Here is a 26,338-nt window from a genome sequence, read left to right as displayed (position 1 = left end):
GTACGTCATGCTCTTTGCCGGCGGGTCAGATAGGCATTGGTACATTTCGCCTGCGCAAGCCCACGCATGCTTACACCCAAGTGTTACAAATATAGTAATGGGTAGCCTGGAAAAAAGGATTTAGCTCCTCTAGGCAGACATGTTGTACCTGGGAAGCCAAGCAGCGGGTACAGCTGGAGAGTTAAAATGCCACCCACAAAACGCGAACCGGAGTTTCAATGAGCATCACGTGATGCTTAGATCTGCGGGTAAGTTGCCCGCCTCCGCCGTCGCCGCCGATGCTAGAGCCGCGACTACTACCAAGACTACTGAAGCACAAACATTAACTCATCCCCACCCATCGATCCAGATACTTGGAGATTACTTTGCAGCACCAATCGCCCTACTCAGATCCAACATCATGTCCGGCTCAGCGCAAGGAAGCAATGATATGAAGAAGGCTGTGGCCAACGACTCGAAGAACGGCGAGCAACCGCTGGCACCGGAGAAGAAGCCCGCGACACAACTGGAGGAGGACGACGAGTTTGAGGACTTTCCTGTCGAAGGTAGGGCAGCAAGATAAGTTGGCTGTAGGGTTAGCTAACGGTTAGGGCCAGACTGGACAGAAGAGGAGACCCAGATCCCCAACGGCAACACACACCTGTGGGAGGAGAGCTGGGATGATGATGACACGAACGACGACTTCGCAGTGCAGCTGAGGTAAGAGGGCTATGTTTGACATTACGTAGTGCCAGAGCTGACAGCATACAGGGAGGAGCTGAAGAAGCTGGGCAAATGAGCAACACACCACCACGATGTTACGACACGATAGCATTCCACCGAAAAGCGGCGATGGTGGGCAATAGAGGGTGTAGTACGACGCGGTCTGAGCGGTCAGGTCATACCACAAAAAGCATCACAGCATGTCTGAAGCTACAAACAAAAAACGGCAATCGAAGCATGGTTCATCAATATTGAAACCGCAAAGAGCTATATAGCTACATCATCATAACTTCGAAGATATACCTTCCCTATTCTTGAGCCATCATTCACCTCTTTGAGTGACTGTTCTACTTACTTGACAGGGCGGAGACACCGGGCAGATCCTTACCCTCGAGCAACTCAAGCGACGCGCCTCCTCCGGTTGAGACGTGGGAGAGCTTGTCCTCTACACCGTACTTGGCCGCCACAGTAGCAGTGTCACCACCACCAATGATGACAATCTTGCCGCTCTGCGCGGCGTCAACAGCGGCGTCAAGTGTTGCCTTGGTACCAGCGGCGAACTTGTCGAACTCGAACACACCAGCAGGACCGTTCCAGAGGATGGTCTGCGCCTCGTCGATGGCCTCCTTGTAGAGCTTGATCGACTTCTCTCCGCAGTCGAGACCCATCCAGCCATCTGGAATGCCGTCCTTATCCTCAGCATAGCCAGTGTTGGCGTTCTTGTCAAATTTATCGGCAGTGATATAGTCGACGGGCAGCACAATCTTGACATTGTTCTTCTTTGCCTTCTCGACAAGGTCCTTGACGGTCTTGCTGCCAGCCTCATCGAACAAGCTGTTACCAATCTTGACGCCCTCAAGAGTCTTCTTGAAGGTGAAGGACATGCCTCCGCAGATGATTAGGCTATTGACCTTGCCAAGCAGGTTGTCAATCAATTGGATCTTGTCAGAGACCTTTGCACCACCAAGGATGGCAAGGAAAGGTCGCTTAGGCTCCTCGAGTGCTTTTGCGAAGTAATCAAGCTCCTTCTTGACAAGGAAGCCAGAGGCCTTTTGTGGAAGGTCGACACCAACCATGGAGCTGTGCGCGCGATGAGCAGTGCCGAAAGCGTCGTCTGTGAACGGTTAGCCATGTGTTTCCACCAAAGCACTCATTGTATCACTTACTGATGTAGACGTCGCCCAGAGCAGTCAAACCCTTCCTGAACTCGTCGACCTTGCTCTTGTCTACCTTTTGCTTCTTTCCCTCGTCGTCCTTGTAGCTGCCCTCCTCCTCAGCGTGGAAGCGCAGGTTCTCTAGGAGAATGACCTGACCTCCACTGGCGCTGTTGACAGTATCCTCGACCGATTTGCCAACGCAGTCATCGGTGAAGGTAACGCTCTTGCCAAGGAGCTTCTCCAGCTCGGCAACAACCGGCTTGAGGCTGTATTTTGCGTTTGGCTTTCCGTCTGGTCGGCCAAGGTGGGACATGAGGATGACGGCTTTGGCGCCATTATCGATAGCGTGCTTGATTGTGGGAAGTGCGCCGACTATGCGCTGGTTGTTGGTGATGTTCTTGTCGGCGTCCAGAGGGACGTTGAAGTCGACCTAGAGGCCGTCAGGGTTAGATATGACCTCTGAATTGTACAAAAAATCATGAGATTGCCTTACTCGAATCAGGACACGCTTGCCCTTCAGATCGACGTCGGCGATCGATAGCTTGTTGGAGAGAGACATGACGTGTGTAGGGAGTGTCCTGTGATGGCGCATCAGTAAAGCTCTTGCTCTTAAGCAGTTTGAATTCGGGCGCAATTGGTAATCTACATCGTTTTGGGGGCTCACTTACAGGAGAAGATGTGGACTAAGGAAGGAGGAGAGGAACGGGTGGTGTTTGGTCTGGGTTGTAGTATGTAGCTAAGCTTGGTGGGGGTGGTTGCAGCGGGGCAGTCAGTCCACAAGTTCCTCCTCTACTGCATGCAAAGCTTCTTGCTCCTTATCGAACCACAAAAAGAAAACCGGCGTGACTAAAGCCAAGCCTTGTTAGCCAGAGTAAAATGTTTTAGCTGTCCTTGTACCGCGCAGGACGCGTGAGTGAGGCTCCCCTCCCCCGCGGCCGAGAGTGACGGCTGGTTTCGGAGAGCAGCAGCTACAAGAGCTTGCAGTTCCTAGCATTTCCTTTCGCTCTCCGACGGTACATTGATGGTCCCGAGTATCATTAGCGTTTCAAACTAAACAGAGTCATTACGAAATGCCCTCATGTTCAACAAATATTAAAAGACAATGGAAATAGCATTTCATTCTGATCTAGTTGACAGTTGTATACGCGAACCCTAGCTCCTCTGAACAAAAGGTCGACAGACCCAACGCCGCGCAAATGCCCATTCGATTGTAGAGATGCACAGAAAGGTCAATGGCAGCAAATCAAGATCATCGTGATCCAGCTCATGTGTTTCCATGATAGTTGTACAAGGGAAGTCTGTTTGTGTAGTTGGAGAGACTTAGGCGTCTTCGGCGGAGTTGGTCAGGGAAAGGTAAGCAGTCCAGGCAATACCCACACTGGATACAAAAGGCTGGCAGAGTGTTAGTCTCACCTGAGTTTTTCGAGGCCGGGCAACTCACAATCTGGTATTGAATGGGCATGACACGGAAGTTGATGATTTGTACTGCTGGCCAGACCATGTAGTTGGCCTTGAGCGCAGGCACATAGACATCTTGGAACTTACGCTGCACGGCTCGCTTACCGCCGCCCTCGGCAATTGTCATAAAGGTAAAGAATGCAGCCAGACCAACCGGAGCAAACAGGAACTGGTCAAAAGCCACACGCTTCAATGCCGGCATCCATGTAGCAGTCTTTGTAACGGGGAATGTGGCGGACAGGAACCTGAACCACCTGTGCTGGATGGGCGACATGAGGAAACCGTACGACATGAACCTGGTGGTGCGCTCGAAATCAAAGGGCGGCGGCAGTTTCTTCGAGTCGGGAATGAGATCGTTCTCGTTGAAGGGGTTGCGCTTGTCAAGGTCATGGATCTCAATCGCCAGGAAGTCGTCCTTAGCTGGGCCACCCTTCTTGCGAACGGCGCGCTCTCGCACAGCAGTCAGTGTTTGCGCTACTGTGTCCGCAATACCACCCAACACCTGGTATCACTGTTAGTTCCTGCTTTGTATATCCCTTATGTATGTATTCGAGATTGACGTCGAAACAGATGCAACGGTCGCATGGTTCGGAGTGGCGACTGTGTGCGATACGGGGGTCGCAATGCGCGCAAGTCTTACGGGGAGCGGAGGAGGGCACATACGGCGTTGGTGATCATGGTGGTGAGGACTGGTCGCGCTGCATAGTACTGGTTGTACTTGCGCGTGAGCAGACTCACGGCAGCCATTTGCAAAAGAAAGACAATCGAATGGAGCAGCGGCTGGTCGCTGTCAGCAGATGGTCAGGCGGTTGTCGGCAGTTTCGCTCACAATCTTTCCGTAGATCCAGCGACTGTTTAGCTGGTAAAGCAGTCTGTGTCTGGTGCTGTTCATGGTAAGTGCTGGGTCCCGTGAAAAAGCTCTAGGTGTAGCGTTGCTCGCAGATGGCGCCCGATGACGTTGCTGAAACGCAGCCGAAGGTCCGTGTGCAGCGATAAGTGACCCTCTTCTATCTCTCAAGGCTGTATGACACAGGCTGGGAAGGCTGTAGGCGGATAAGGATGCTTTTGTGAGCAGAAGAGCAGTCTACCAGTATGAGGGGGTAGAAGGCGCAGCCTGCCTGGGGTTGATGCACGAATGATCATGGTGCAGTGGCGGAGAGTTTCACGCGCCGCGACCAATGACGGCTTTCATAGACCAAGGGACAGGCATCAACTGGAACCAGCCCAGCTCCGAGCGGCTGCAGGCTCGTTCTACAAATTTCTATTCATTACCTATGTGCGTCTGATGCCTCACCGTCTATTCACGTAAGGTTCCATAGTATGGACCGACACAACACCGGATATCTCGGCACACTTACTGAGGGAGCAAGTGATCCTAGCATTCACCAACTTCACAAGTAGCATCATGGGCTGCTACAGACATGCATTCAAGACAGGCAAAACTCCATAATACATTCAATCTTCAATAATGCTTGGAAGGATGACCTGTGTATAATGGCTTCTAGAACAGACTCATGGCGCCACAGCGACAACACTGGGCAAGTCGCGGATGTCTACAGCTTCGTTGGTAACCAGATCCACCACCCGTATGGACTCGACCGACAATACACCTGCAGTGAGCGCGAGCAACTTGATATCAGCCGTATAGCAAGACCCAGGCGAAAGTTGTCTGTGTGCAATTAGTATCCTCGATCCGCAGCCATTCAGCTTACGTTTACTTACCCTACGCGTATGTCTGTCGTCAAACATATCAAATCTGCCGTCTCTGTCCTTGTACTCTTTTGCTTGGCATAAACAACATTCTCATCCGTGACAGCTGTTGCAAATAGCTCTCTTCTTTCTACACGAGGACCGCCTACGGATGATGTAGACGGATGTGATCTATGCTTCTTCTCGCCATCCCTTGGTCGCTTTACAATGACCAAGATTGCCAGCCTTCGCATTTTATCGGATCGGTTGACAATGAATACGTCCCACGTAAAGATCTCGCCAACTTGAATGCTGGGTGGACCGGAAATCGTAAGTGTGACATTCACCTCGTTACTCGAGAGTGCATGTCCGTGCTGATCTTGAGAATCGGACCCAATAAGAGCATCCAGATTAGATGCGTTTGTCATTTGACTCATAGAGCTGTTGGGACGGTGAAAAGCCTTGGCATGGCCAGATGTTTGTTCAGATGCAAAATCGACGGGTGTTTTCCATTCAATTGCAATGTCCGGCCGGCAATCGCTAGACATGGTGACATTGGCCTCAACGTTGAGGATCAGATAGTGACCCTTAGTTCCAAGTGATGGGGTTCCGTCAGGGGCAAGATCTGGAATAATCTTGTACAGATACGTCAGTTGGTCGCCAGGCTTGTGGCTAACTGTCGCGTCTTGTTCCGTGCTCAACTCTTTGGTTTTGCCGCCATGTAATGTCAGCCTAACATCCTTGATTCTAACATCGTATGTAGCGAACTGGGCGACTTCTAGGTCCAAGGAAGCGATCAAAGACAGATCATTCACTGATGCATGGAGTCTCGAATATCTTACTCTCCATATGAGCGGTGGGAGCACCCTGAATATAGGCTTTTGGCCATTCCGGATAGGGCGGACCATTTCTCTTGTAACGGGAGCACTCGGCGTGACTTTGCTGATGCGCATGGCCGAAAGCCGGGGGTGAATTCCTACGAGAGCAGGGTCGTTCTCGAATGATTGAAGTAGATTCAGTGGTGCGGGCACCCGGCTTGGGAGATAATCGTCTTCCAGTGCATCTTCTTTGGGGTTTTCTGCAGGCTTGAAGGAAGCCGTGGGTTGAAAGTAAACTGCGGGCTTATGAAACCTGCCCTGAGGTCGGGCTATTTGAAATCAGATACTGCGAATACTAGGTAATCTGCAGACCTTACCAATGAATATATCAACCTTCCAGATGACAAAGGTATGGGCATTGTCACCCTCACCATGGCACACAATGCTAGGCTCACCTGACGGCTTGATGGTACCAGAATAAATGAGCTCCTTTGGGGTTCCTGATTTTGGGTCTTGCTCAGGTGGGGGAGCAGTGCTGAAGGCGAATGCTTCCACATTAACCACCAATCTTTCAAGATATCCCTTTAAGGTAGAGTCCTCCAACAGCGGTGTTCGAAAGACGACATATACAGCTAGTAGTTCATCTAGAAGCCTATGCATAAGTAAGAGACATGCATTGAATGGTAAGCTGGCGAGACATACCGAGGAGAAGCACCTGTCGCTGCTCCAGAAAAGGTAGAATGGACCCATCATCATCATGTCCCGCACCATCCCAAGACTCGATGGCGGTTTTGATGTTGATTTCAGACTTTGCAGGAACGACCGCTTCCAGCACAGAGCTCTCGACAAATTCGAGGCTTTGACGCGGCTGCGCTTCGGCCGTATCTGCAGCCATGGCAACGTCGAAGTGAATAGCAGGGAGGGCACGTGAATCCGGTGCCTGAGCTAGGGGTCCAGTAATCTGCGCTAGCCACAAGATCCGTGCGGGCCACAAGGTCCGTGCGGCAATAAGTTGTTTCCACAGCTTCTTCGCAACCCAGCTCGACGACACGCACACGCGTGACATTCCATCACCTCTCGCCGCAGTCTCACCGCAATGAACGGATACCCGCCTCCAATGGCGCCGTCTGGCTCCACTTGGACAAGTGCTAAAACTCCAGATGGCAGGGAATACTACTACAACACGATCACGAAGCTCACCACATGGGAGAAGCCCGACGAGTTGAAAGACGACGTCGAGGTAGGATATTTCCCATAGACTCTTTAGTCAAATGGCAGCTAATTATGTGACTAGCGCGCACTCCCTGGCACCGGCTGGGCAGCCCACTGGGCAGATGGCAAACGATACTTTGCGCACATTGAGACCAAGCAGACAACGTGGACTGTTCCCGATGTTGTTCAGCAGAAAATCGACCAGATGAGGCAGAGCCTGCCGCCTCAGCGACCTCCCCCAGTTGGTCCATCTGGCTGGGCGGGGGGTCCACCCTCGAATGCGCCGTCGTACGAGAACAGACGCCCCGAACGCGACGAGTACCGTCCCGACCGCCATGACCGTCGCGACGATAGAGACCGGGATCGCGAGTCTGGCTTCGCCGGCGATCGTCCCAACATTAGCTTCACAGCAGGAGCCGAGCTTCAGTTTTCCACGCCCCACGAGGCCGAGGCTGCTTTCATCAAGGTGCTTAAACAGATCAAGGTCCAGCCTGACTGGTCGTGGCAGCAGGCTGTGCGTGCTGGTATTCACGACCCCAACTGGCGCGCCATACCAGAGCCTGAGAAGCGTGAGGAGGCGTTCCGGAAGTATTGCGAAGAGTTGCGTGCCCAGGAAAAGCTTAAGGAGCAGGACCGCCAGGCCAAGCTGCGCTCTGATTTTACTGCGATGCTGCGTTCACACCCGGAGATCAAATACTACACCCGCTGGAAGACTGCTCTTCCCATTATCGAAGACGAGACCATTTTCCGCTCTGCCAAGGACGACAATGAGCGAAGGTCCCTGTTCGAGGAATACATCATCTCTCTCAAGAAGGCGCATGAGGAAGAAGAGGAAGCGAGTAGAGAATCCGCACTTGATCAAGTCATGAGTCTGCTACAGGCACTGGACCTGGAGCCCTTTACTCGCTGGCACACGGCCGAGGAAAAGCTGGAGCGCAACGAGGAGTTCAAGAGTGAAAAGTTCAAGACTTTGACTCGCCTGGATGTCCTCGATCAGTTTGAGAAGCATATCAGGCAGCTCCAGCGTGAGCACAATGACCGAGTTCAAGCCGAGCGACGCATCAAACGCCGCATCGAGCGCAAGAACCGCGACGCGTTCATAGAGCTACTTGGCGAACTCAGGCACAAAGGCGCGCTACGTGCTGGCAGTAAATGGAAAGACATCCATGAGCTGGTCCAAGAAGATGCCCGTTACACGGCTATGCTTGGACAAAGCGGATCGTCTCCTCTTGATCTATTCCGCGATGCTCTCGAAGAAGAAGAGAGCAAGTTCCGTACTCTGCGCCGACGGGCCTTGGATGTACTAGAGGTAAGTTTAGCTCTACACCTACATGCAATCCACCGCTAACCGTAGCCCTAGCAACAACGTTTCGAGGTTACCACATCGACCCCTGTCGAAGAATTCCTAACTGTCATGCGAAAAGATCCTCGCACAGCTGATATTGACGAACAGTCCATGCATAGCATCTACAACTACGTCCTCAACAAAGTGAAGAAACGCGAAGAAGAAGAACGACGAGACGAGGAGTCCAACGAGCGCTATGCCGTAGACAAGCTTCGCTCTGTTATCAAGCACCTTGATCCACCAGTGTCGGTATCAGACGACTGGGAAGCGGTACGTCCCCGTGTTGAGAAGACAGACGAATACCGCGCACTGAAATCAGATACACTACGCGAATTGGCGTTCGACAAGTACATCTCCCGATTGAAGGACAAGGAGAATGATCGTCGGGATAGGAGCAGGCGCGACGATCGCGACCGTGACAGGGATAGACGTGATCGAGATCGTGAGTATCGCAGTGGACATTCTGACTCTCACCGCCGTCATCGTACACGCACTCGCTCACCTGAACATGACCCGTATGCTGCAGAGCGTCGACGAGCAGTGCAAGATAGGGAGGCTCGCTACAGAAACAGCGACAGCACGGGCCTGTCTCCTCTTCCGCGTCGCGACCGCCGAGATGATGATCGGTATGAGCGCTCTCGTCGAAGCTCTATTGGAGATCACTATGGTCGTGAGCGCCGCGAGCGTGAAGTGGAGCGTGAACGATCTTATGTTAGCAGAGCCGATCCTCGTGAGGCGACTGTTAGTTTGCTTGACTACGGCGACAGCGGCGGCCGCACTTCCTCGACCCGACGCCGTCGTGACAGCGAGGAAAGTTCTAGTAGGCGCGATCGAGAGACCAAGGTATGTAAACAAGCAGTGTTACATTTGACAGGAAATGACTAACTTTTCACAGCGTGCACGCTACTCTCCCCGTGGTGCAGATCGCAAGTCCAAGACCCCCGCGCCTGAACCGTCGTCCAAGAAGGAAGAAGAAGATCGCGCTCTTCGTAGTGGAAGCGAGGAAGGCGAGATTGAGGAAGATTAGGAGTTTTCCATCATTCACCCCTCGCGTAGGAGGTTGACCCGATACGGTCGCTTCCTAAATACTAAGGGGCCTAATCCCTTTACTCCGAGGCTTAATTACTAAGTAAGTGGGCTTTAGTACTGTCATCTTGTGAATGAGTGAGCAAAATGTTCATTCCAGCAGCTACGGCCATGGTAGCATATACGTCTGTACTGTAGTTCATCATATGCCCCTGTACTGTAGTGCACCAGAGATGTAGCCTATAAAATCACACTCCTTTACAAATTTGGTTTTCACTTCTCTTGAATTACATTGGTCTTCGCGCCGATAAACAGCTATCTGTGTAGTATACCTCATATTCTCCGTATGCACTTGTTATTTGATTGCAACTGCACAATTGTCTCTGTCCAGCACGTGAGCAAGGGATAGGTCCACCTATTTATTGGTGAGCAATCTGTCTGTGGATATATTTGCGAGAGTAAGATCAATGACATTTGAGCCTTGAGTCAGACCAACAATCACATGCAAGGGCCATGGCAAGGACAGGGTTGTCATGACAGCTCGGTAAGGCTGTCCCACATCCCGGGTATGGGTACCGAAGATGCGCAATTGTTAAGTTTACTAATACTTGATTATAAGAAAGTAACCCCCCTTAATATCATTCCTGTTTCTTACATTGCAGTCGTGAGGGGTAGGCCATACAATGCTGATTCGTCGTCGGTCCACAACATTGCACAAGCTGTGTCAGATTCTGGGGAACCTCGGCTCATCCGAAGCTACCCCAGACTCTCCCCGCTCTTCGAACGCATAAGCACGCGTCGTTCGTACACGACGCAGCGCGACATGCACACGAAAAACGGCCTGTCATTTACGTTAACAGCCCAAGATTTAGTTTGAATTTCGTCTGCGATCAACTCGGTACCATGTCGGCCACTGCATATGTCCCCTTTTCCGAGCCACCGTACATTGTTGGGCTTCCGTCCCCATACTACAAGGAGACGCATCTGAGATGGCAAAAGGCGTGTCGCGCGTTTGTGGATAAGCATTTGCTTGAGAAGGCGCTGGAATGGGATACGGCTGAGACGGTGCCGGAACATGTCTTCGAGACGTTTGCAAAGGCGAACATGCTGGTGCCCACGCTTCCAGCGCCTCTGCCGGTGGAGTGGCTGAAGAAGCTGGGGATCCATGATATTCTCGGTGTGGTGAAGGTTGAGGAGTGGGACTATATTCACACCATGATCTTCGCTGACGAGGTACGAGAAGAGAAACCTGTTTCTAAAGTGGCGCCTTGAAGGTAGCTAATGGAAATGCCAGATGGCTCGATCTGGCCTTGCAGGACCCCCAGGCTCCCTCACAACGGGCATGTCGTTTGGCGTTCCACCTATCTACAAATTTGGTAATCAGCAGCTACAAGAGCGCTTCCTACCAGAACTATTGACAGCCAAGAAGCGGGCTTGCATTGCAATTACCGAACCCGAAGCTGGATCAGACGTCGCAAACATCACCACAACAGCTGCGAAGACACCGGATGGAAAATACTACATTGTCAACGGCACCAAGAAGTGGATTACGAATGGTATTTGGGCTGATTATGCTACCATGGCCGTGAGGACTGGTGGGCCAGGACCAACAGGCTTGTCGATGCTGGTTGTGCCTCTGAAGGGATATCCAGGAGTAAACATGCGCCGACTCAAAGTCGGAGGGCAAGTTTCCGCGGGAACGACATTTATCGAGCTCGACGACGTCAAAGTGCCTGTGGAGAACCTCATTGGAGAGGAGGGAATGGGCATGAAGTACATGTAAGCATGACATTGTGACATTGCGTGTGTTCTACGGCTAACTGCATGGCTTACAGAATGACCAACTTCAATCATGAGCGGCTCTCTATTGCCATTGGTGCAACCCGTCAGGCTCGTGTTGCTCTTGCCGCAGCGTTGGAATACGTGATGAAACGCGAAGCTTTTGGCCAGCCGCTGATCAACCAAGCCGTGGTTCGACACCGCCTTGCTAAAGCTGGTGCTTTGCTGGAATCCCAATGGACATGGGTGGAAAGCTTCGTTTACCAAATGGTACACTTACCTAAAGCGAAGGCGGATATCGAACTGGGAGGCTTGACAGCCATGGTCAAGGCGCAAAGTGGTATCGTTCTGAATGAGTGTGCACAAACGGCACAACTGCTGTTTGGAGGAAATGGCTACACCAAGTCGGGACAAGGAGAGTTGGTTGAGAGTAAGTGGATACTAAGTCCAAACCACTTGGGAAATGATTAACATAAATGATAGGGATATACCGTGAGGTTCCAGGTATTAGGATTCCGGGTGGTTCTGAGGATGTTATGCTGGATCTTGGAATCCGACAGCTGGTAAAGAACTTCCAGGCAAGAACGAAGGCTTTGGAAAGGCCGCAAGGTACATCAAAGCTATAGGAGATGTAGTAATAGTAGCAGTCATGTTTTGTAGCCTACTAGGATACAGAACCATAACCCCACACTTTGTGTTTGCTCATCCCGTGTTTCCGAAGCTCACGGATAGCGGCTGCAGCACTTTTCCGTGAATACGTCAGCACCTAAAGTCCGGCTCTTATCGGGGCGTGCGTGGGGCACCTGGTCAACCCCACAACATTGCTGTGAAAGTACCGATAAGTGAGGCCTGGAATCTTGATTTGTGAAGTTTATTGTCGTCGACCGGCCCTTCTTCGATCGGACAAGAGCGGAGGCGGAGTCGGACCTGAGGGTTGAATCGTTGGATCCGCAGGTGCGTTCCAAGATCTCGCGCTCGACTGCTCACCGTCTCCAACGCAAGCATTCCTAGTCCATCGTGTTGTGTTGCAGGCATGTGGGTGCCATGGGCAGTACAGTGTGTGTCACATAAATACGAGTTGCGCAATAGTGCCGCGTCGATGAAGGGCTACTAGAACTACTCGTGCCTTGTGCGACTCTGGGTACAGGCTGTGATATAGTCGTCGGCCGAGCTCTCGGCCACGGTCGGTCGTGGCGCTCATAGACCAGAGCACGTTTAGTAGCCGGGTACCCTGCAGATCAAGTCACATAGCCTATTAACCCAAGCGTGTCGAGACCGGAAGGGCTTGACCGCTCGTGTCAGGCTGGGCAGCTTTGAGTACTTATTGCTGTCGTGTGTCTTCTTCATGGATAAGTCGCTCAGTCAAGGATAACCCCAGGTATCTCGGAATGAGCCGCAGAGGGTGCATAATTCGGACAGCAAGCTGTGGAGGAGCATCGCCGATATTTCGAATGAAAAAAAAATCATATATATGCAGGAGGTGCAGCAGCATGTGCCGGGGCGGGAAACGACTAGGAGCAATCTGGAAGGGTGGAAGGGGCTTCTGTTCAACGGGTTGGCGTCGCCCGAGACTTCCCCGAGAAGGAAAGGCGCTCCCCGCAATTTCTCGTCGCAGGAGGCGGCTTGCGATCATCCTCCACTCGTTCGTCCATTCCTGTTCGTCCAACCGCGCCCCAGGTGCTGGACAAAGAGCATGAGCCTTTGCTCCGAACGCCGATGGACTGCATCAAGGCCGCCCACCGTATTCTAGCCTCCGCTTTCACGTCATCAGCGGCCACCTGTTTTGCATCACGCACACACTAACTGCTCGACAGTCAGCTCCAGCACGTCGCCGGGAGCGGTCAGCTCCCACCAGACAAAGGAGCAGAGTACGTGGAAAGTAGACACCGTGCCCGCTAATGCCCACAATGCAGGATTTTTATTGGGGTCAGCGTCGGGGGAATGGACCTGGGCGAGCAAATGGCAAAAAGGCGCAGCGCAGCTTAGACGCCTATTATGCAACTCACGTGCGCCCGAGACGGCTAGCACACCGGCTATGGATTCCAGAGCTGTCTGGCTTGGTCATGGTAGTCTGCCCTGGGTAGACCAATGCCGCCGACCCTTGGATGTTCATTTCCGCTCCCTACCACGATGATCCCGCATCGGCCCTCGTCTCTTGCGCAACTAGTCGTGCCTTAACGACACCAGACACACCCCACCTTTTTACCCTGACTCGACACGTGTTGTCAAATGCGGTCGGCGGATAGAGCGCGGTCGGCGTGGGCATGGGACGGCTGTTTTGCTCGTTGACGTGAGGGAGAAATTAACAGTTGGCATTCACAAGCCCGCAGGTCATAGGGCGTGGCACCAAGCACACGCTCGGCTTTGCATGCGAACATGAACCGCGGTATCTTTTTTGCTCGAACCTCAGGATTGGGGCTTGCAGCCGACGCTGCCAAACACCTGCTGTCCCAAGAATGGTCTTTGTCCCGATGGCTTCCGACCCCAGCGTTGACGCCCTAAATCGCCAAGGATAAAGCGCCGGCCATCCGCATCTGGGGGACTGGGGTACCAGCTAACGATCCCCAGTGGGGACGGAGGCGGCGTCATGAGGGACAAATCGTACCAGGTGAAGCGCCGCTTGTCTGTGAGTCCAAGCACACGGCTTAGCCCTGGCAGTGTAATCCACTCTTGCTAAATACGAGTTTATAATCTTTGCCTGCCCCCGACACCCCTCACGCGTGATCGGACTTTTCTTGACGTTTTTTTCTTTTTTCTTTCCCCAGATACCTCCGTGCCCTGCAATAGATATACCAGACGACAAGCACTCCGCAACTATGTCTGACTATTCGGCGTCGCCATCCGACCATCACAGTGATATTCACGCACCAAAACGCAAAGCTACCCAGGCAGGCCTCGATGGTCACACAACCGGTCGTTCGGTCAAGAGGAGGGCTTCCAAGGCATGTCAGTGCTGTCGAGCTCGCAAGGTGCGATGCAATGTCACCGAGCATGGCGCTCCCTGCACAAACTGCAGACTAGATGAAGTCGAATGCATTGTATCGGAAAGCAGGCGCAAAAAGTCAGTGTCACATTCTGTTTCAATGCGGTTTTTCCAAATTTCCCACCGGTTGCGACCTGCGCGGCAGTTGGAGATCGTCGGCTCCGATATGCAATGTCGTAGTGAGCACCGGCATGCAAAGTCGGCTGAGGTGTCGCTACCGCTAGCCTAGCCGCATATGGCATGTCAAGCCTGTGCAACAGTCGCGTGCAGCCAACAACTGCCGCTACGCCAATTCTGACCTATGCACGCCGTGCTGACTCCACAAATAGGAAATGGAGCAAAGACGACGACCAAGGCACAGAAAGCACCAGCTCTTCAGGAAATGCCACTCGCAAAATTGCGTCGCGTGACGCTCTAGACGGTTCCCAGGGACTAAACTCAGCCACAGCGCGAGCGTCACATGAGGCGGAATCAAGACGAGACGAGCACGTTCCTCACTCGATATGTGTGTGGGACCTATCTATAACCTTGTCTGCACAGCACTGACGCACATCCCAGACCAAAGCCATGGCCATCGTGTCAATTCCTCTGCATCCATGTCGGATATGCGGCGCCGGCTTTCCATTACCTCGCAGATCAACAACCTACCAAATCTACCATTTTCGCCTTTTTCCACTGAGCCGCGAGCTCCATTTTTCGGAAGCCTACCGCAGAAGCCTGCGCCTGGCGAGCTTCCAAGATTTATCAAGCCTCTCCCGTCTAAAATCGGGCTTGATGAGATTTCGTATCTGGAGAAGAAGGGTGCCCTGAATGTGCCTCGGGGAACCCTGCGTAGCGAGATGCTGCGCGCCTACGTGGAATTTGTTCATCCGTACATGCCATTACTGGACCTCCATGACTTTCTTATCATGGTAGACGGCCGAGACGAACGCAAGGGCAAAGTCAGTTTGATCTTGTATCAAGCAGTCATGTTTGCAGGGTCGGCATTTGTTGATATGGAACACCTGCGCGCTGCGGGCTATACTTCACGCAAGGATGCCCGCAAGGACTTTTTCCAGAAGACTAGGGTAAGTTCAAAACCCCTTCTTTCACCATGCGGCTTGGCGTGTTGCAGCAGCCCAATCGGTCCGCAACAACTGGACAGCATGCTTATACACCGACTTTCCGACCCCATACTAGATGACGTTAATTGGGCTACTACAAGCTTGATGAGATTTGAGCCCTAAGCTAACCATGTGACAGATTCTCTACGACTTTGATTACGAATCCGACCGTGTCTCGCTGGTCCAGGCACTGCTATTGCTGACATACTACTATGAGACTCCTGATGACCAGAAAGACACCTGGCATTGGATGGGTGTTGCGACATCTATTGCCCACACCATCGGCTTACACCGAAACCCTGATAACACCAACCTTGATAGCAAGCGCGTCAAGCTATGGAAGCGAATATGGTGGTCAACTTACATGCGAGATCGGCTTATTGCGCTCGGCATGCGCCGACCTACAAGGATAAAGAGCGAGGACTTTGACGTGCCAATGCTTACTCTGGACGATTTTGAGCTTTCGCCTCTGCCGAATGATGTTACATGCCTTCCAGCGGATTGTCGTGTTGCCAGAGATGTAGATGCGCAACGACAGTTGGCCATTCTATGCATTGAAAAGGCCAGGCTGTGTTTGTGCATCTCGCATGTTCTGTCCAAGCAATATTGCGTGCTCAACAACAACCAGGGCCTCCAAAATGACCGTACAACCATGATGTTGCTTCCCAAGAAGCTGGATCCTGAGACGAGTGAAGTCAAAGCATGTGATGAGGATCTACAGAGATGGGTGACTGAGCTGCCTGGAGAGGCAAAGTATACGGACAAACCAAGCGGTGTTCCAGCTATTGACCTTGCACGATCATTATTGCACATGGTCTTCTTCACTACATTGTCCGCGCTGCATCGACCCCAGGTTCTACCAAACTCACAAGGTGGTCCAGCGGGCGCTCCAACGAAGAGTAACGTTGAACCCGAACTTCTTGATGTTTCACGCCGCAATGTTCGCCGCGCAGCTTCAGCAATTACATCGATTGCTCAGCGACTTGAACAAGGCGGTCTCGTCAGGTATCTGCCAACGACTGGTGTCACTGTTCTCCTTCCGGCCATTATCATCCACTTGCTTGACATCAAGGCGCCAGAAGAGGAAACACGACGATCGTCCCTACGAGGCTTTTGCCAGTGCATGGCCGTCATGGGTCAACTGCGGGATGTCTATGCCGCTGCTGACTACTCTGTAGCCTTCCTTGAGGCTGCAATCCGGAAAGCAGGCATTCACGTTGCCCCCGTAGCCACCCAAACTTCACCCGTGGCCAAGAGCGCACCCGCAAGGACAGTAGAAGAACTCGTGGACGCAGGCCGACGACTAGATCTCGTCAACGAAGCATCAACAGCCATCACATCAGCAACATCACAAACCGTCCGTCCCTCAGCTCTCACACCACCTCCCGACCACGGCACCACAAACATGCACGCTCTGGAAAAGCACAACAACGAACCAAATGTGACCGACGAAGAAGTCGCCCGCCGCCTCGAAACCTTCCTCGCCTCCACACCCCCGGATTCCGACCACGAGCACATGTCCAGCATCACCATCTCGCAAGAAAGCCCCATGGTAACCGCCACAGCAGGCCTATCCTCAAACTCTCACCATCACAGCCATCACGACATGTCCGACATGAACAAGTGGAGTGCCTTCGACCTCAGCGCCTTCTCCAACATCAACCACCACCAAGACAACGAAATGCTCTTTTCCAGCTTACCCCTCAACACTGAGTTTGACGACGGCGACTTTGATAAACTACTCAATATGGAAGCCGTTGGTGAATCGTATAATTTTGACGATGTGACGCTTGATTCGGGCAATGCAGGAAATATGGGGCTTGGTGATGTCGATTGGCTTGTTGCCGCGGAATGATGATTTTTTTTTCCGTTGAAGCGTAAGAGAGAGGGTGAAGGAAAAGTTTTTTTTCCTTTCTCTCCTCGTCTTTTGAGTCTTCGGCCATTATTACGATATTAATGCCCCTTCGTTTTCGTTACATTTATTTTCCTTTTTATTGAAAGAGGATTCTGGGGGGGTTTTTTTTTCTTTTAAAGGAATAGAAGATATGGGAAATGAAACATGAGGGAAGGAAATCAAAAGTTTACGACTTGGTTTGTATATATATACCCATTTCGAGGTCTGTGTTTAGGTTGGCTTTGATTGTATTTTTCTGGTTTTCTCAGCTACTAGTTTTTCTCGGAAGCATATGAGAAGAGCATTATTTCATCTTCGTATACACTCGCGCTTTCTATGTGACTTGACTAGTTTCCTCTCTTTTTCACATCGTACCATGCCTTGTCTTCTCTCGGGTTAGTTGGTTCTAAGATGTGTATGGATCTGAAAGCTAACATATAACAATAATTCACCAGGTATGCTGCTTGTCATGAGCCAACGAAGCAGCCACAAGGGCCCGAAAATGGGTGCAAAACAAATTCCTTGGCTTTAACCATATCAGCACTATACACATCCTGTCATTGATAGTAATATGCAAAAAGGACAAAATCCTTGATCCAGAAAACATGAATCTAACGATGATATTATGAGTTATCCTTCTTTCTTTCATCATTCCTCTCTCTTTTGACATTAAATAAGTAGTAGATAAGATTGGGAGCGTGATATTTGAACGAAAAGACCAAGGTAGGTGCTCTGCTAGAGATTGGGGGAAAAGAGAAGAAGAAAAAGAGAGAGAGAAAGATGACGAGCGACCCCAGCGCCCTCCCATGATGAGTTCATCCCATGATGAGTTTCCGCTCCTTCTAGCCTTGAACCAACAGCATCTCATTGTTGTTTTCCCTCCTTCTTTTGTGGCCGGGAAGACGAACGTAATCTACTCTTCCTGAGCCCAAACCTTCTCCCTAAGAACCATGCGCTCGTTCTTCTCTTCCTTTTGCCCGTTGTAAGCCTTCTTCCACGCAAAGTACTCGCCTAGTCGAATCTCAGCATAACTAGCATAGTCAAAGTCGATGAGCGAGATTTGTGCTTGGATCAATGCCCAAATACCCCAATAGAAACCAGGGACACCACGGAACAAATCAACCTGCTCAAACAACTGATCAAGCTCAGACTCGTTATACGACTTGTTTTGGTGTGTACTGAAGCTGCGCAGATACTCGCGGAGAAAGGCGCGACGGATGGTGCGTGTGGGCATAGCGCTGTAGTCGCATTCAAAACCACCCCATTCGGCAAAGTGGTTTGCAATGTCAAACGAAGCAGGTGCAGGCGTAGCATACTCGTAGTCGATAAAGGAAACACAAGCCGCCGTCTCAGGCTCGTCGGAGCAACTAGATACACTGGACCGACGAGAGGCTGAGGCGGAAGACGGCGAGGGCTCGATGATCACGTTGCCTGAGAGGAGGTCGCAATGGGCGAAGACAAACGGATTGGAGCCACCGATTCCTGGCGTGTCACCAAGTATCTGCATCAGACTTTCGAGTTCCTGCATCAGCTCATCTTTCCTCTCCGACTGGGCAGTGGTGTTGGTCGGCAAGGCAAGGATCCATTTCTGCATAGTAGTCCACAGATTCGGAATGGGTTTGCCTGGTGTGAGTGTGGCCATGGCAGCCAGAGACTCACGCTTGTTGTTTTGCGAAGTGAGTTGGGCAGGCGCAGGACATATGCTGCTAATACTCGAAATAGGTAATGTGGCATGCCATTCTCCCAACCTCTGAGCTACCCCTCGCCATACTTCTGGCCGACGCAGGTCGGCAGGCGTACACACAGTGCCTTGAATGAACTTGTATAGGAGACCATTTTCAAACCGGGCGTAGAGAGCCGGGGCAAGGTTGTGGCGGGCAAGCAGCGAATGAGAGCGAGCTTCCTCTAGAACCTTGTTTTAGCGCTGTACAGCATGTTACCGACATGCACTTACTCTCGCGGTCTATGAGGACGTCAGTGTCCTTGCCATATGCGCGCAGCAAGATAGCGTCGTCCTCGACTTCGGTCTTTGATAGGCCGGGTAGTTTGTTCACCGCCTTGAGAAGCTACACCGTAGTCTTAGCCGTGCGCACATAAAGGGGCAGCAGGGGCGGTCGCAAGAGCATGCACACGAGCAATTGTATGTGTGTATGTGTACATACCGTGTTTGTGATTCCATCTGTGAACCTGACAAACTCAATTGTGTCCTTTGAATCTTTCCATTCTGGGCGGAGAGCGAGTATCAGGGCGAGGGCCGAGTTATGCGAATCCGCGTAATCGTAGTACTGCGGAATGTTGCGCAGGGAATCGTAGGGCGACTGAGATTTACTCATGGTGACGGTGGTTCTGGTGCATCGTCAGTCCTGTATGCGCAGTGCAGGCTTGACATACGCCAGCGGCGTTAATTGCATGTGAAGAAGCCAGGCCGACAGGGGATGGAAAGCAGCGACTGGGCAGGGTCGTAGGCAGGCTTACCTGGTAATTCGAATGTGGGAGGTAGCAGAAGGGGAGGGTGCTGGGCGGTGAAAAAGGAATGAAGAGCAAAGACGAGGGCGCCGCGGTAAGGAAAGGCAGGTAAAGTCAAGTGCGGTCAATTGCTAGGCGGTGCCGCTCTGGGAAGTCGCGTGGGCGCTCTTTCCTGCCCCTGTAGCCCCGCAAAGCAGCGCCACAAGTCCCGAGACCCTGTCTCCTAGCGCCACACCAGCTGGAACCCACAACTCCATACTATGTACCCACTTGTATCTCGAGACCGAGGCGTCTGAATGCTTATCTAGTGTTTGCCTTTTTCTTTTTCTTTTTCTCCAGCATAATCGTTGATGCTGACGTCGTTGGTTTTGATGATTGCGTGGCCTGATGTGGTGAGGATGGATTACATCCCGCTGCTTTGGCGCACCACGCACATGTGCCTGTTCCTGGCTCAACAGCCACCATGACGTCTGTCCTCATCAGTCTTGCACCGCCGCCTACATCTACATCCATTCAACACCGTTGTATGCAACCCACCCACCCATGCCCGTGTACACGTCGACTGCGGGGCTTGTCACTCGCCATCTCGCCAGTGGGAAGCCTTTGACGGCCCCGATTGGTAGCTGGGAAACCACCTTCTGTATCGAGGAAACATACATATGTATCTTGTCCATTCATCAACTCAAGTAACTTGCCATCTAAAACGCTGCGCTTAATGCGCACATAGGGTATATCCATAATATAAACACCGCGATTCCTGTTTCAAGGGCCCTGAGTCCTATCAGTGCCGTTGTGTTATTGCACCTTTCTTCCACTCGCCTTCCGCGCTCTCCACTTGTATGAGCCAAGACCAATGTCCAAGGCACCGCTCTGTATACTCGTCAGGCCGTCAAACGACTCCTTGCCCAGCGTAACCACCTTGACTGTATTGCCGAATCCCACTGCAATACTGCGCTTGCCTAGCTTGACAATCGGACCAGGTGCTGCTACAAACAACTCATCTTCATACGACTCGGCCGCTGCATCATCCGCATCGTCGGGCACCAATGGTCTTGAGCGGAAGTCGCCCGCTGTCGAAAGTGTCCAAACCTCCCATGCGTCGGAATCTTCGAATGAGCTATCCATCCGGTCTATCTTGGTCGAAGCTCCATCCCCGAGTCTTGATAGGTTCACGTGACCCTGGCGTTGAGCACGCTGCTTCAATGCAGACGTAAGCGCCACTGCATCAACACCTGCGTAGTTCTCTTCTGCGCCTGAATGAGTCGATGACGGTGTAGCCAATTGTGTGCGTCTTCGGACTCCAATTACGCTCTGCGCCTCTGTCGACTCCCACACCCCAGCCGGTTCGACAGAATAGACCGCTTCTTTTGCGCACTCGAGACCACGACATTTGTGCTTTTCCCGGTCTAGCGGCTTTCCAAGGCACATCTGTGAAGTCGTCTTATCGTCCAGACTGAAGGTCTGCATCACCATGTGGTTTGCACTGTGCTCTGCATATGCCACAGAGAGTGAGTTGACCGCAGGGGCTCCGCATTGACACACGCGTCGTACAGAGTGGAGCACTCTGAACGAGTGTGGACGCACATGGCCAATTTGGAATGCGTGAACCAGCGCGCGGCTGGAAAAGTCAAAAATCTCCGCCTCTTCGTCGCGAAGCGCAAACATGACCCCGAGGCTGGGGACAGCATATATACACCGTATCTTTGCAGGATTGCTACCAGGAGGTGGGCCCGGATCCAGACCTGCAACCACTTCCGACGTGTAGTTATCCTCCTGCTTGAGTGACAGTATGTGCACTTCGCCAGCCTTGGTCACAAAGACTAGGCTAGTATCCCCTTTGTCCGAGGTGTATATTGAGCTGCATACGATTGAGCTGGTGGCAATACGCCTGGTGTGGTGGATGCCTGTGCGTGCTTCCAGCTTTGTCAAGTGTCCATCTGGGCTGACAATGATAAGATATAGCCTCTCTGCATCCGTTCGCGTCCTGAGCGTAACAAAGCTGAAGCGTATTGGCGCCTGCCCCCGAATGTCGATTAGTGGGAACATAAGAAATCGTGATGCAGGGATATCCCATAGACCAATCTGCCCAGTTTGCCCGCATATCGCTAGCATGCTTCCGCCATCGTCGATAGCGGTAGCGTAGATGGGCCAGAGCCTAGGCTTCATCGATGCCGTCTGTAAGGTAGTATGCAGGTAGCCCCCACGGCCATGTAGCCATATCGCAGTACTCCTATCCAGCGATACACTTGCAAGATGGCCTTTTGGACAACCAGCCAACTGGGCAACATCCAAGTTTTGTGGCGTTGGCAATGTCTTTACTGAAAACTCTGTTTCTACATCATCGTTTTCCTCTGCTCCCATTGGAAGACCTGTCCAGAGAAGGTAATTCATAAACAAGGCTACAATGGCAATGAGTGTAACAGTAATCAAAGCTGCTGGGAAAGCATGTCCATGTGCAAAGCGGCGAAGCCCTTCGATGAGGGACGAAGGTGGTTGCGGCCGGTCACGTCCTTGTGCTCCTTTGGAGACGACCAGGATGGGGTTGTATATGCGAGCTACAAATGTTTGGGCTCCAGGTTTGATGAAACTAAACAGTTCTCGAGCCGTATTGTGGTCTTGGAGCCGAAGCCAATCGGCGGGGGTCCTAGCCTGGTTGATTGGCGGCTGGCTCCAGCTTGTGTCGATGGAACGTTTCCGCCTTCTTGAAGTAAAACTTTGCCGAAGCGTATTGAAGGACAGTAGTTTGTCACTGCTGTCAAAGAAATGCCAATTGACGGCAAGAATAACGGAGAAGATGGCTACAGTCCCTGCGAAGCGTGTGCTCAACGGCAGCGTACCCTCTCTCAGAGCACCAAGCCAGGATTGACGTTCGGCCTGTTTGTTCTTGGTGCTTTGGCTGAGATTAATGCGATCCAGAGAGTCGGAGAGTTCCATCCTCTGCACATCAACGCTGAGAACGGCAATAAAGAAGGTCAAATGGAAGACGAGGTCGAATACGAGTGTGACGGCTGCGAAAACGCAAAAGTCTGCGACCCAGGGCGTAACAAGCTGGGAGCAGAGGTACAATAGTGCGAGGTTTTGAAATGCAATGGCAACAGACAGATGGCCAACCTCACCGAGTGCATTACCGATGCGCTGGTGAGGAGGCATCTCTGGCGGTGTTTCCAGTACAACATTAATCAAACGAAATCTGGCAGTCAGTTAGTAATTGCCATTGCGCCCAACCATTCTTGAACATACATATTCCCAAGACCGAAACAAAAAACTACTACAGGAAGCCATGGCCGGGGGATCCGTGCCAGATCGATTCCAAGATATGTACAAAGGGTAAAACTAGCGATTACACACACAGCCATCTAGCTGGGGGTTAGCAGCGAAATATAGGGGTGCAGAGGCCGCTTACCTTCATATAGATGGTGATGAGCAAGCCAAACCAGCTTTTGACTGCTCGCAACTGCCTCATTCTCGTTATCACGTAGACTGCGGTAACAAGGTATGAAGCCGCCAAAAATAGGTCATCGTTCAGAGTCATGGGCTTGAATCTGAACTCGAACAGTCGGTTGCGGGTAACTTGGCCGTCGTGGGGGAATATGGTCCAATCGGCGGATATTTCCTCGGCCAGAGTGCGTGCTCTCGCATCCCATGTAGCCCCTAATCTTGAACTGTTCTGATCGAAAAGTGTAATGACCAGTGCGTCGGCAGCACGAAGCTTGGTATTGGAGAAAGATTTTCCGGCAAAAACCGTGCTGGGCCGCAGCGTGATGTTACGGGGCGTGCGCATGCGTGTGTGTGCGTTGATGGTGCCGAGTAAGTCGCCATCGTCATCTAGGGCGGTCCGAGAACAGTTCCAGTACATCAAGGGCGAGTGCCATGTCCACTTCTCCTCTGGTCCGGCAGCCATGCAACCTGAAGTGGTGCTGGCGAGAGTGTTTCGGAGGGCATTTGCGCCGTCGTCGGCATCTTTGTTGAAGCCTCCGTTGATAAGGACTTCCTGAACATGCAGAGCCTGGCGCAGCACGGGCAATTCGATGGCCTTCATATAGTCGCCATGGACCCAGACCTGGCGCACAATCACATCGGGGATGCGCTCTCCCTCAATCTGGGTGGTGGAAGTCCAGACATGCTTGGGCAGATTGCGGAGGCCGGCAGCGGCGGAACTGTCCGCCTGGAAGACAGCCTGGTAGCAGAGGAGGACGGAGATGATAATGGTTACGAAGATGGAGAGCAGCCAATGGCGGGCAGTGGCGGTGCCATGGGCCTGGAATGCGCGGCGGATGGGGTGCGATGTGGATAGGCGTGGTGGCTCAGTCGTACTGCGAGACGGGCATTTAGCATTGCATGGCCTCGGACGCGCATGTACTACATGAATGGGCTGGACGGGGGGTGCAGGTTACTACTCACCCACGCAGCGGATAGAGGAGATACCAGATCATTCGGGTCCGCAGGGCCTCGCAAAGGGCATGCCCGGGCTGGAAGTCGACGACGGCGAGGCCTCACTCAGCTGTGGAAGGGTGCGCGGTGCGAGCGCCCCGTTCATCGGTCGGGGATGGGGCGCGGGACGAGAGAGCAGGACCAAGACCGGGAGGGATTACGAGGCAGCGGGCAGCGGGCGTGGACATGCGCAGCAGACAGAGGGCGATGGCGCGGCTTCAGTCGTTCTCTTCGTGGGGACATTGAGGGGTGGTCGCGACGAGCATTATTGACTGTCCGTGGCGCTCGCGCGGTTCCGGCAGCCTTCTGCTCGTTGCCAAGCGCCGGCCATGTCTCATCGCCTCGATCGCTGCTTGGTGTTACAACGACAAGCGCCATCGCCACTGGGTCCCTTGCCCTTTTGCGCCTTTGCCCCAGCTCTGCACACATGCGCTGCCCTTTTGCCCTTGCCCGCGAATCCAGAGCTCCTTTGGTCCACGCCTGGGCCACGCCCGCGGGTCAGGCCTCGTCGAGCCCGAAGAAGCAATGCAGCCTGCTTTCTTCTATCTGTGAATTTCATCCTGTCGTCGCTACACTGACAGCCACCCTGGTCGCCTGCAGGGACCAAGGCACACCAAGGCCCTGAATGCTGACGCCCAAGCTTGGTCTACGTACTGGTACATAAACATACCTTCCATCCGCTTGCCTCCCCTGCTGCGGGCGGGGTATATCCAAAGAAGAAAAAAAACAGAGCGCTCACAACACATGCCCGCCGTGTCAGCTTCTCCTCGGCCTAATGTAGAAACACTCCCTCCGTCTCGGGAACGGAGCGCCTCCGCCATGGTGTCCGTCGTGTGGCCAACTGCGACGGGCGGCCCTTCTAAAGCCCTCACCGTAACCACTGTCCATAGCCATTGCCCATAGTCGCTGGCTCTTGTGCCTTGCATCGCATCTCCTCATGCGCTACCAAAACTTCACGTCTCGTCCATGTCCTCATCCTCGTCCCCGTCGTCCTCTTCCCATTCGTCCTCCTCCTCCTCGGCACCGGTAGAAGGACCGAGTACATCGTTCAATTCTCTCAGCAGCTCATCAGCATGTTCCTTCAATCGCTCATCCTCGTACTCCAGCATAGCGTAAAGCTTGAGACAATTCTCCAGCCAATCCCGACTAGCACGCAGCAGTGACGTCGTGACCTTTTCCTCTCCCTTGGCTTTTTGCTTTCCCGCCAACAAATGCAAGCACCAGCCACCTAGATACCACGCCTCGACACTGCCGTCGTTCTCCCCCACTAACCGTTCCAACACCTCAATTGCCTCGTCTTCCATTTCTGCCTCCATCAACAAGCGGGACAGACTAATGCGAAGAGAATAGTCGGGAACCTTGGCGTCATCTGGGTCCAGGTCCTTCCACAGCTCCATGCTTCGTCTTAGTGCGGATCTTGCCTCATCGGGTTTCAATTGCGAAATTCGGATGGACGCGAGTGTCTGCAGAGGCTCCGGATTCTCTGGCGCAAAAAGAAGTGCTTCGGTGACTGCCGCGTCGCACCGTGCTTCTGCATCGTCTTCCCACGACAAATCCGTCATGTAGACTTCAGCAATACCACAGAGCGAATTCGCAACCTTCTGCCTCTTCTCCTCCACCAACTCTGCAATCTCTTTGTTCTTCGCCATTTTGCCCTCCAGTCCACCAATTTCCCTCTTGAGTACTTCAATGCCCTTTTCAAACCACCGCACACTCTCTGCACCACCCTCTTCGTTTAATTGTGCCATCCATAGAAATTTCTCTGCTCCATCGTGTGCGCCTTCGGGGTCAATGATAACGGCGGCTTGGAATGCTTCGCGCGCAGAGTCTGGGTCGCCCAACTCTACGTTGATTTCGCCGAGGAGGTTCAATGCGGGAAGCGCGGCGGCCGAAGGCTTCGAGGTACCAGGCTGGACCAAGTTGAGCGCTCTTTGTGCGGCGACGAGCGCTTCCTCTGGCTGTGATGTTTGGAGAAGAGTAGCCGCCTGGATTAAGAGGTCTTCAGCCGAAACTTTTGGTTTCGATGTGCTAGCTTTTACACCAGACTTTGCGCTCTTCTTCGCCTTGCGGTCGGCTGGCTTCGTCTTTGCCATTTTTGTGAGACCTTGTTTTGGTGTCGAGTTGTGGAATTGTTGCAAGTCGACAAGCCGACCCAAAAATTATTTCTCAAACGTCGGGCAGTCGGGGCTAGTGACGTGGGGGAAAAGAGCGGACACGCGCCCCACCAAACCGCAAGCCTCAGCGTCAACTTGCAAGTGCCGCCCGGCGGAGGCAC

The 26,338-nt window shown here is 52.6% G+C and overlaps 7 protein-coding genes across 7 annotated transcripts; 4 read left to right on the top strand and 3 right to left on the bottom strand.

The window, feature by feature from the left end:
• The first annotated feature begins 310 nt into the window (after positions 1 to 310).
• PSV08DRAFT_300371 (DSS1/SEM1 family-domain-containing protein) lies at positions 311 to 836 on the top strand. Its single transcript, XM_014226949.2, has 3 exons — positions 311 to 545; positions 597 to 699; positions 751 to 836. The coding sequence occupies exons 1-3, from the start codon at positions 401 to 403 to the stop codon at positions 776 to 778; spliced, it is 276 nt and encodes a 91-aa protein (XP_014082424.1). The 5' UTR covers positions 311 to 400; the 3' UTR covers positions 779 to 836.
• A 56-nt stretch (positions 837 to 892) lies between these two features.
• PSV08DRAFT_300348 (phosphoglycerate kinase) lies at positions 893 to 2,437 on the bottom strand. The gene is made up of 3 exons (XM_014226950.2): positions 2,353 to 2,437; positions 1,869 to 2,289; positions 893 to 1,816 (listed from the first exon to the last, which is right to left on the bottom strand). Exons 1-3 carry the CDS (start codon positions 2,416 to 2,418, stop codon positions 1,050 to 1,052), a joined length of 1,254 nt encoding a protein of 417 aa, XP_014082425.1. The 5' UTR covers positions 2,419 to 2,437; the 3' UTR covers positions 893 to 1,049.
• A 742-nt stretch (positions 2,438 to 3,179) lies between these two features.
• Positions 3,180 to 6,719, bottom strand: PSV08DRAFT_371350 (TRAPP trafficking subunit Trs65-domain-containing protein; the record flags this gene model as incomplete). The annotated part of the gene is made up of 7 exons (XM_014226951.2): positions 3,180 to 3,251; positions 3,301 to 3,819; positions 3,981 to 4,097; positions 4,147 to 4,201; positions 5,040 to 6,153; positions 6,202 to 6,456; positions 6,527 to 6,719. 7 exons carry the CDS (start codon positions 6,717 to 6,719, stop codon positions 3,180 to 3,182), a joined length of 2,325 nt encoding a protein of 774 aa, XP_014082426.2.
• A 160-nt stretch (positions 6,720 to 6,879) lies between these two features.
• On the top strand, positions 6,880 to 9,676 carry PSV08DRAFT_203112 (uncharacterized protein). The gene is made up of 4 exons (XM_014226953.1): positions 6,880 to 7,064; positions 7,119 to 8,345; positions 8,397 to 9,224; positions 9,277 to 9,676. The coding sequence occupies exons 1-4, from the start codon at positions 6,921 to 6,923 to the stop codon at positions 9,406 to 9,408; spliced, it is 2,331 nt and encodes a 776-aa protein (XP_014082428.1). The 5' UTR covers positions 6,880 to 6,920; the 3' UTR covers positions 9,409 to 9,676.
• A 512-nt stretch (positions 9,677 to 10,188) lies between these two features.
• PSV08DRAFT_409945 (acyl-CoA dehydrogenase/oxidase) lies at positions 10,189 to 11,874 on the top strand. Its single transcript, XM_014226954.2, has 4 exons — positions 10,189 to 10,640; positions 10,702 to 11,186; positions 11,243 to 11,616; positions 11,670 to 11,874. Exons 1-4 carry the CDS (start codon positions 10,311 to 10,313, stop codon positions 11,810 to 11,812), a joined length of 1,332 nt encoding a protein of 443 aa, XP_014082429.1. The 5' UTR covers positions 10,189 to 10,310; the 3' UTR covers positions 11,813 to 11,874.
• A 2,028-nt stretch (positions 11,875 to 13,902) lies between these two features.
• On the top strand, positions 13,903 to 17,477 carry PSV08DRAFT_203107 (fungal-specific transcription factor domain-containing protein). The gene is made up of 4 exons (XM_014226956.2): positions 13,903 to 14,348; positions 14,399 to 14,674; positions 14,710 to 15,236; positions 15,412 to 17,477. The coding sequence occupies exons 1-4, from the start codon at positions 14,003 to 14,005 to the stop codon at positions 17,125 to 17,127; spliced, it is 2,865 nt and encodes a 954-aa protein (XP_014082431.1). The 5' UTR covers positions 13,903 to 14,002; the 3' UTR covers positions 17,128 to 17,477.
• A 602-nt stretch (positions 17,478 to 18,079) lies between these two features.
• Positions 18,080 to 26,156, bottom strand: PSV08DRAFT_371346 (srebp cleavage activating; the record flags this gene model as incomplete). The annotated part of the gene is made up of 8 exons (XM_014226958.2): positions 18,080 to 19,071; positions 19,121 to 19,232; positions 19,329 to 19,484; positions 20,437 to 21,807; positions 21,877 to 22,822; positions 22,873 to 22,988; positions 23,036 to 23,945; positions 25,021 to 26,156. 8 exons carry the CDS (start codon positions 26,154 to 26,156, stop codon positions 18,080 to 18,082), a joined length of 5,739 nt encoding a protein of 1,912 aa, XP_014082433.2.
• Positions 26,157 to 26,338: the final 182 nt, after the last annotated feature.

Source organism: Bipolaris maydis (assembly GCF_028858645.1).
Source record: "Bipolaris maydis strain C4 unplaced genomic scaffold PSV08scaffold_7, whole genome shotgun sequence".
Taxonomy (NCBI): domain Eukaryota; kingdom Fungi; phylum Ascomycota; class Dothideomycetes; order Pleosporales; family Pleosporaceae; genus Bipolaris; species Bipolaris maydis.
The sequence above is the reverse complement of the archived record's forward strand: the minus strand, read 5'-3'. Positions and strand labels throughout refer to the sequence as shown.

Excerpts from the sequence above, each read along its gene's own strand:
- PSV08DRAFT_300371 (XM_014226949.2), top strand. The coding sequence starts at position 401 with ATGTCCGGCTCAGCGCAAGGAAGCAATGATATGAAGAAGGCTGTGGCC. Across the intron at positions 546-596 it reads TGAGGACTTTCCTGTCGAAG|ACTGGACAGAAGAGGAGACC; the intron begins GTAGGGCAGCAA and ends GGTTAGGGCCAG. Across the intron at positions 700-750 it reads GACTTCGCAGTGCAGCTGAG|GGAGGAGCTGAAGAAGCTGG; the intron begins GTAAGAGGGCTA and ends GACAGCATACAG.
- PSV08DRAFT_300348 (XM_014226950.2), bottom strand. The coding sequence starts at position 2,418 with ATGTCTCTCTCCAACAAGCTATCGATCGCCGACGTCGATCTGAAGGGC. Across the intron at positions 2,290-2,352 it reads GCAAGCGTGTCCTGATTCGA|GTCGACTTCAACGTCCCTCT; the intron begins GTAAGGCAATCT and ends GACGGCCTCTAG. Across the intron at positions 1,817-1,868 it reads TCTGGGCGACGTCTACATCA|ACGACGCTTTCGGCACTGCT; the intron begins GTAAGTGATACA and ends AACCGTTCACAG.
- PSV08DRAFT_203112 (XM_014226953.1), top strand. The coding sequence starts at position 6,921 with ATGAACGGATACCCGCCTCCAATGGCGCCGTCTGGCTCCACTTGGACA. Across the intron at positions 7,065-7,118 it reads AGTTGAAAGACGACGTCGAG|CGCGCACTCCCTGGCACCGG; the intron begins GTAGGATATTTC and ends TTATGTGACTAG. Across the intron at positions 8,346-8,396 it reads GGGCCTTGGATGTACTAGAG|CAACAACGTTTCGAGGTTAC; the intron begins GTAAGTTTAGCT and ends CCGTAGCCCTAG.
- PSV08DRAFT_409945 (XM_014226954.2), top strand. The coding sequence starts at position 10,311 with ATGTCGGCCACTGCATATGTCCCCTTTTCCGAGCCACCGTACATTGTT. Across the intron at positions 10,641-10,701 it reads CCATGATCTTCGCTGACGAG|ATGGCTCGATCTGGCCTTGC; the intron begins GTACGAGAAGAG and ends TGGAAATGCCAG. Across the intron at positions 11,617-11,669 it reads ACAAGGAGAGTTGGTTGAGA|GGATATACCGTGAGGTTCCA; the intron begins GTAAGTGGATAC and ends CATAAATGATAG.
- PSV08DRAFT_203107 (XM_014226956.2), top strand. The coding sequence starts at position 14,003 with ATGTCTGACTATTCGGCGTCGCCATCCGACCATCACAGTGATATTCAC. Across the intron at positions 14,349-14,398 it reads CTCCGATATGCAATGTCGTA|CCGCATATGGCATGTCAAGC; the intron begins GTGAGCACCGGC and ends CCGCTAGCCTAG. Across the intron at positions 14,675-14,709 it reads GCACGTTCCTCACTCGATAT|CACTGACGCACATCCCAGAC; the intron begins GTGTGTGGGACC and ends TTGTCTGCACAG.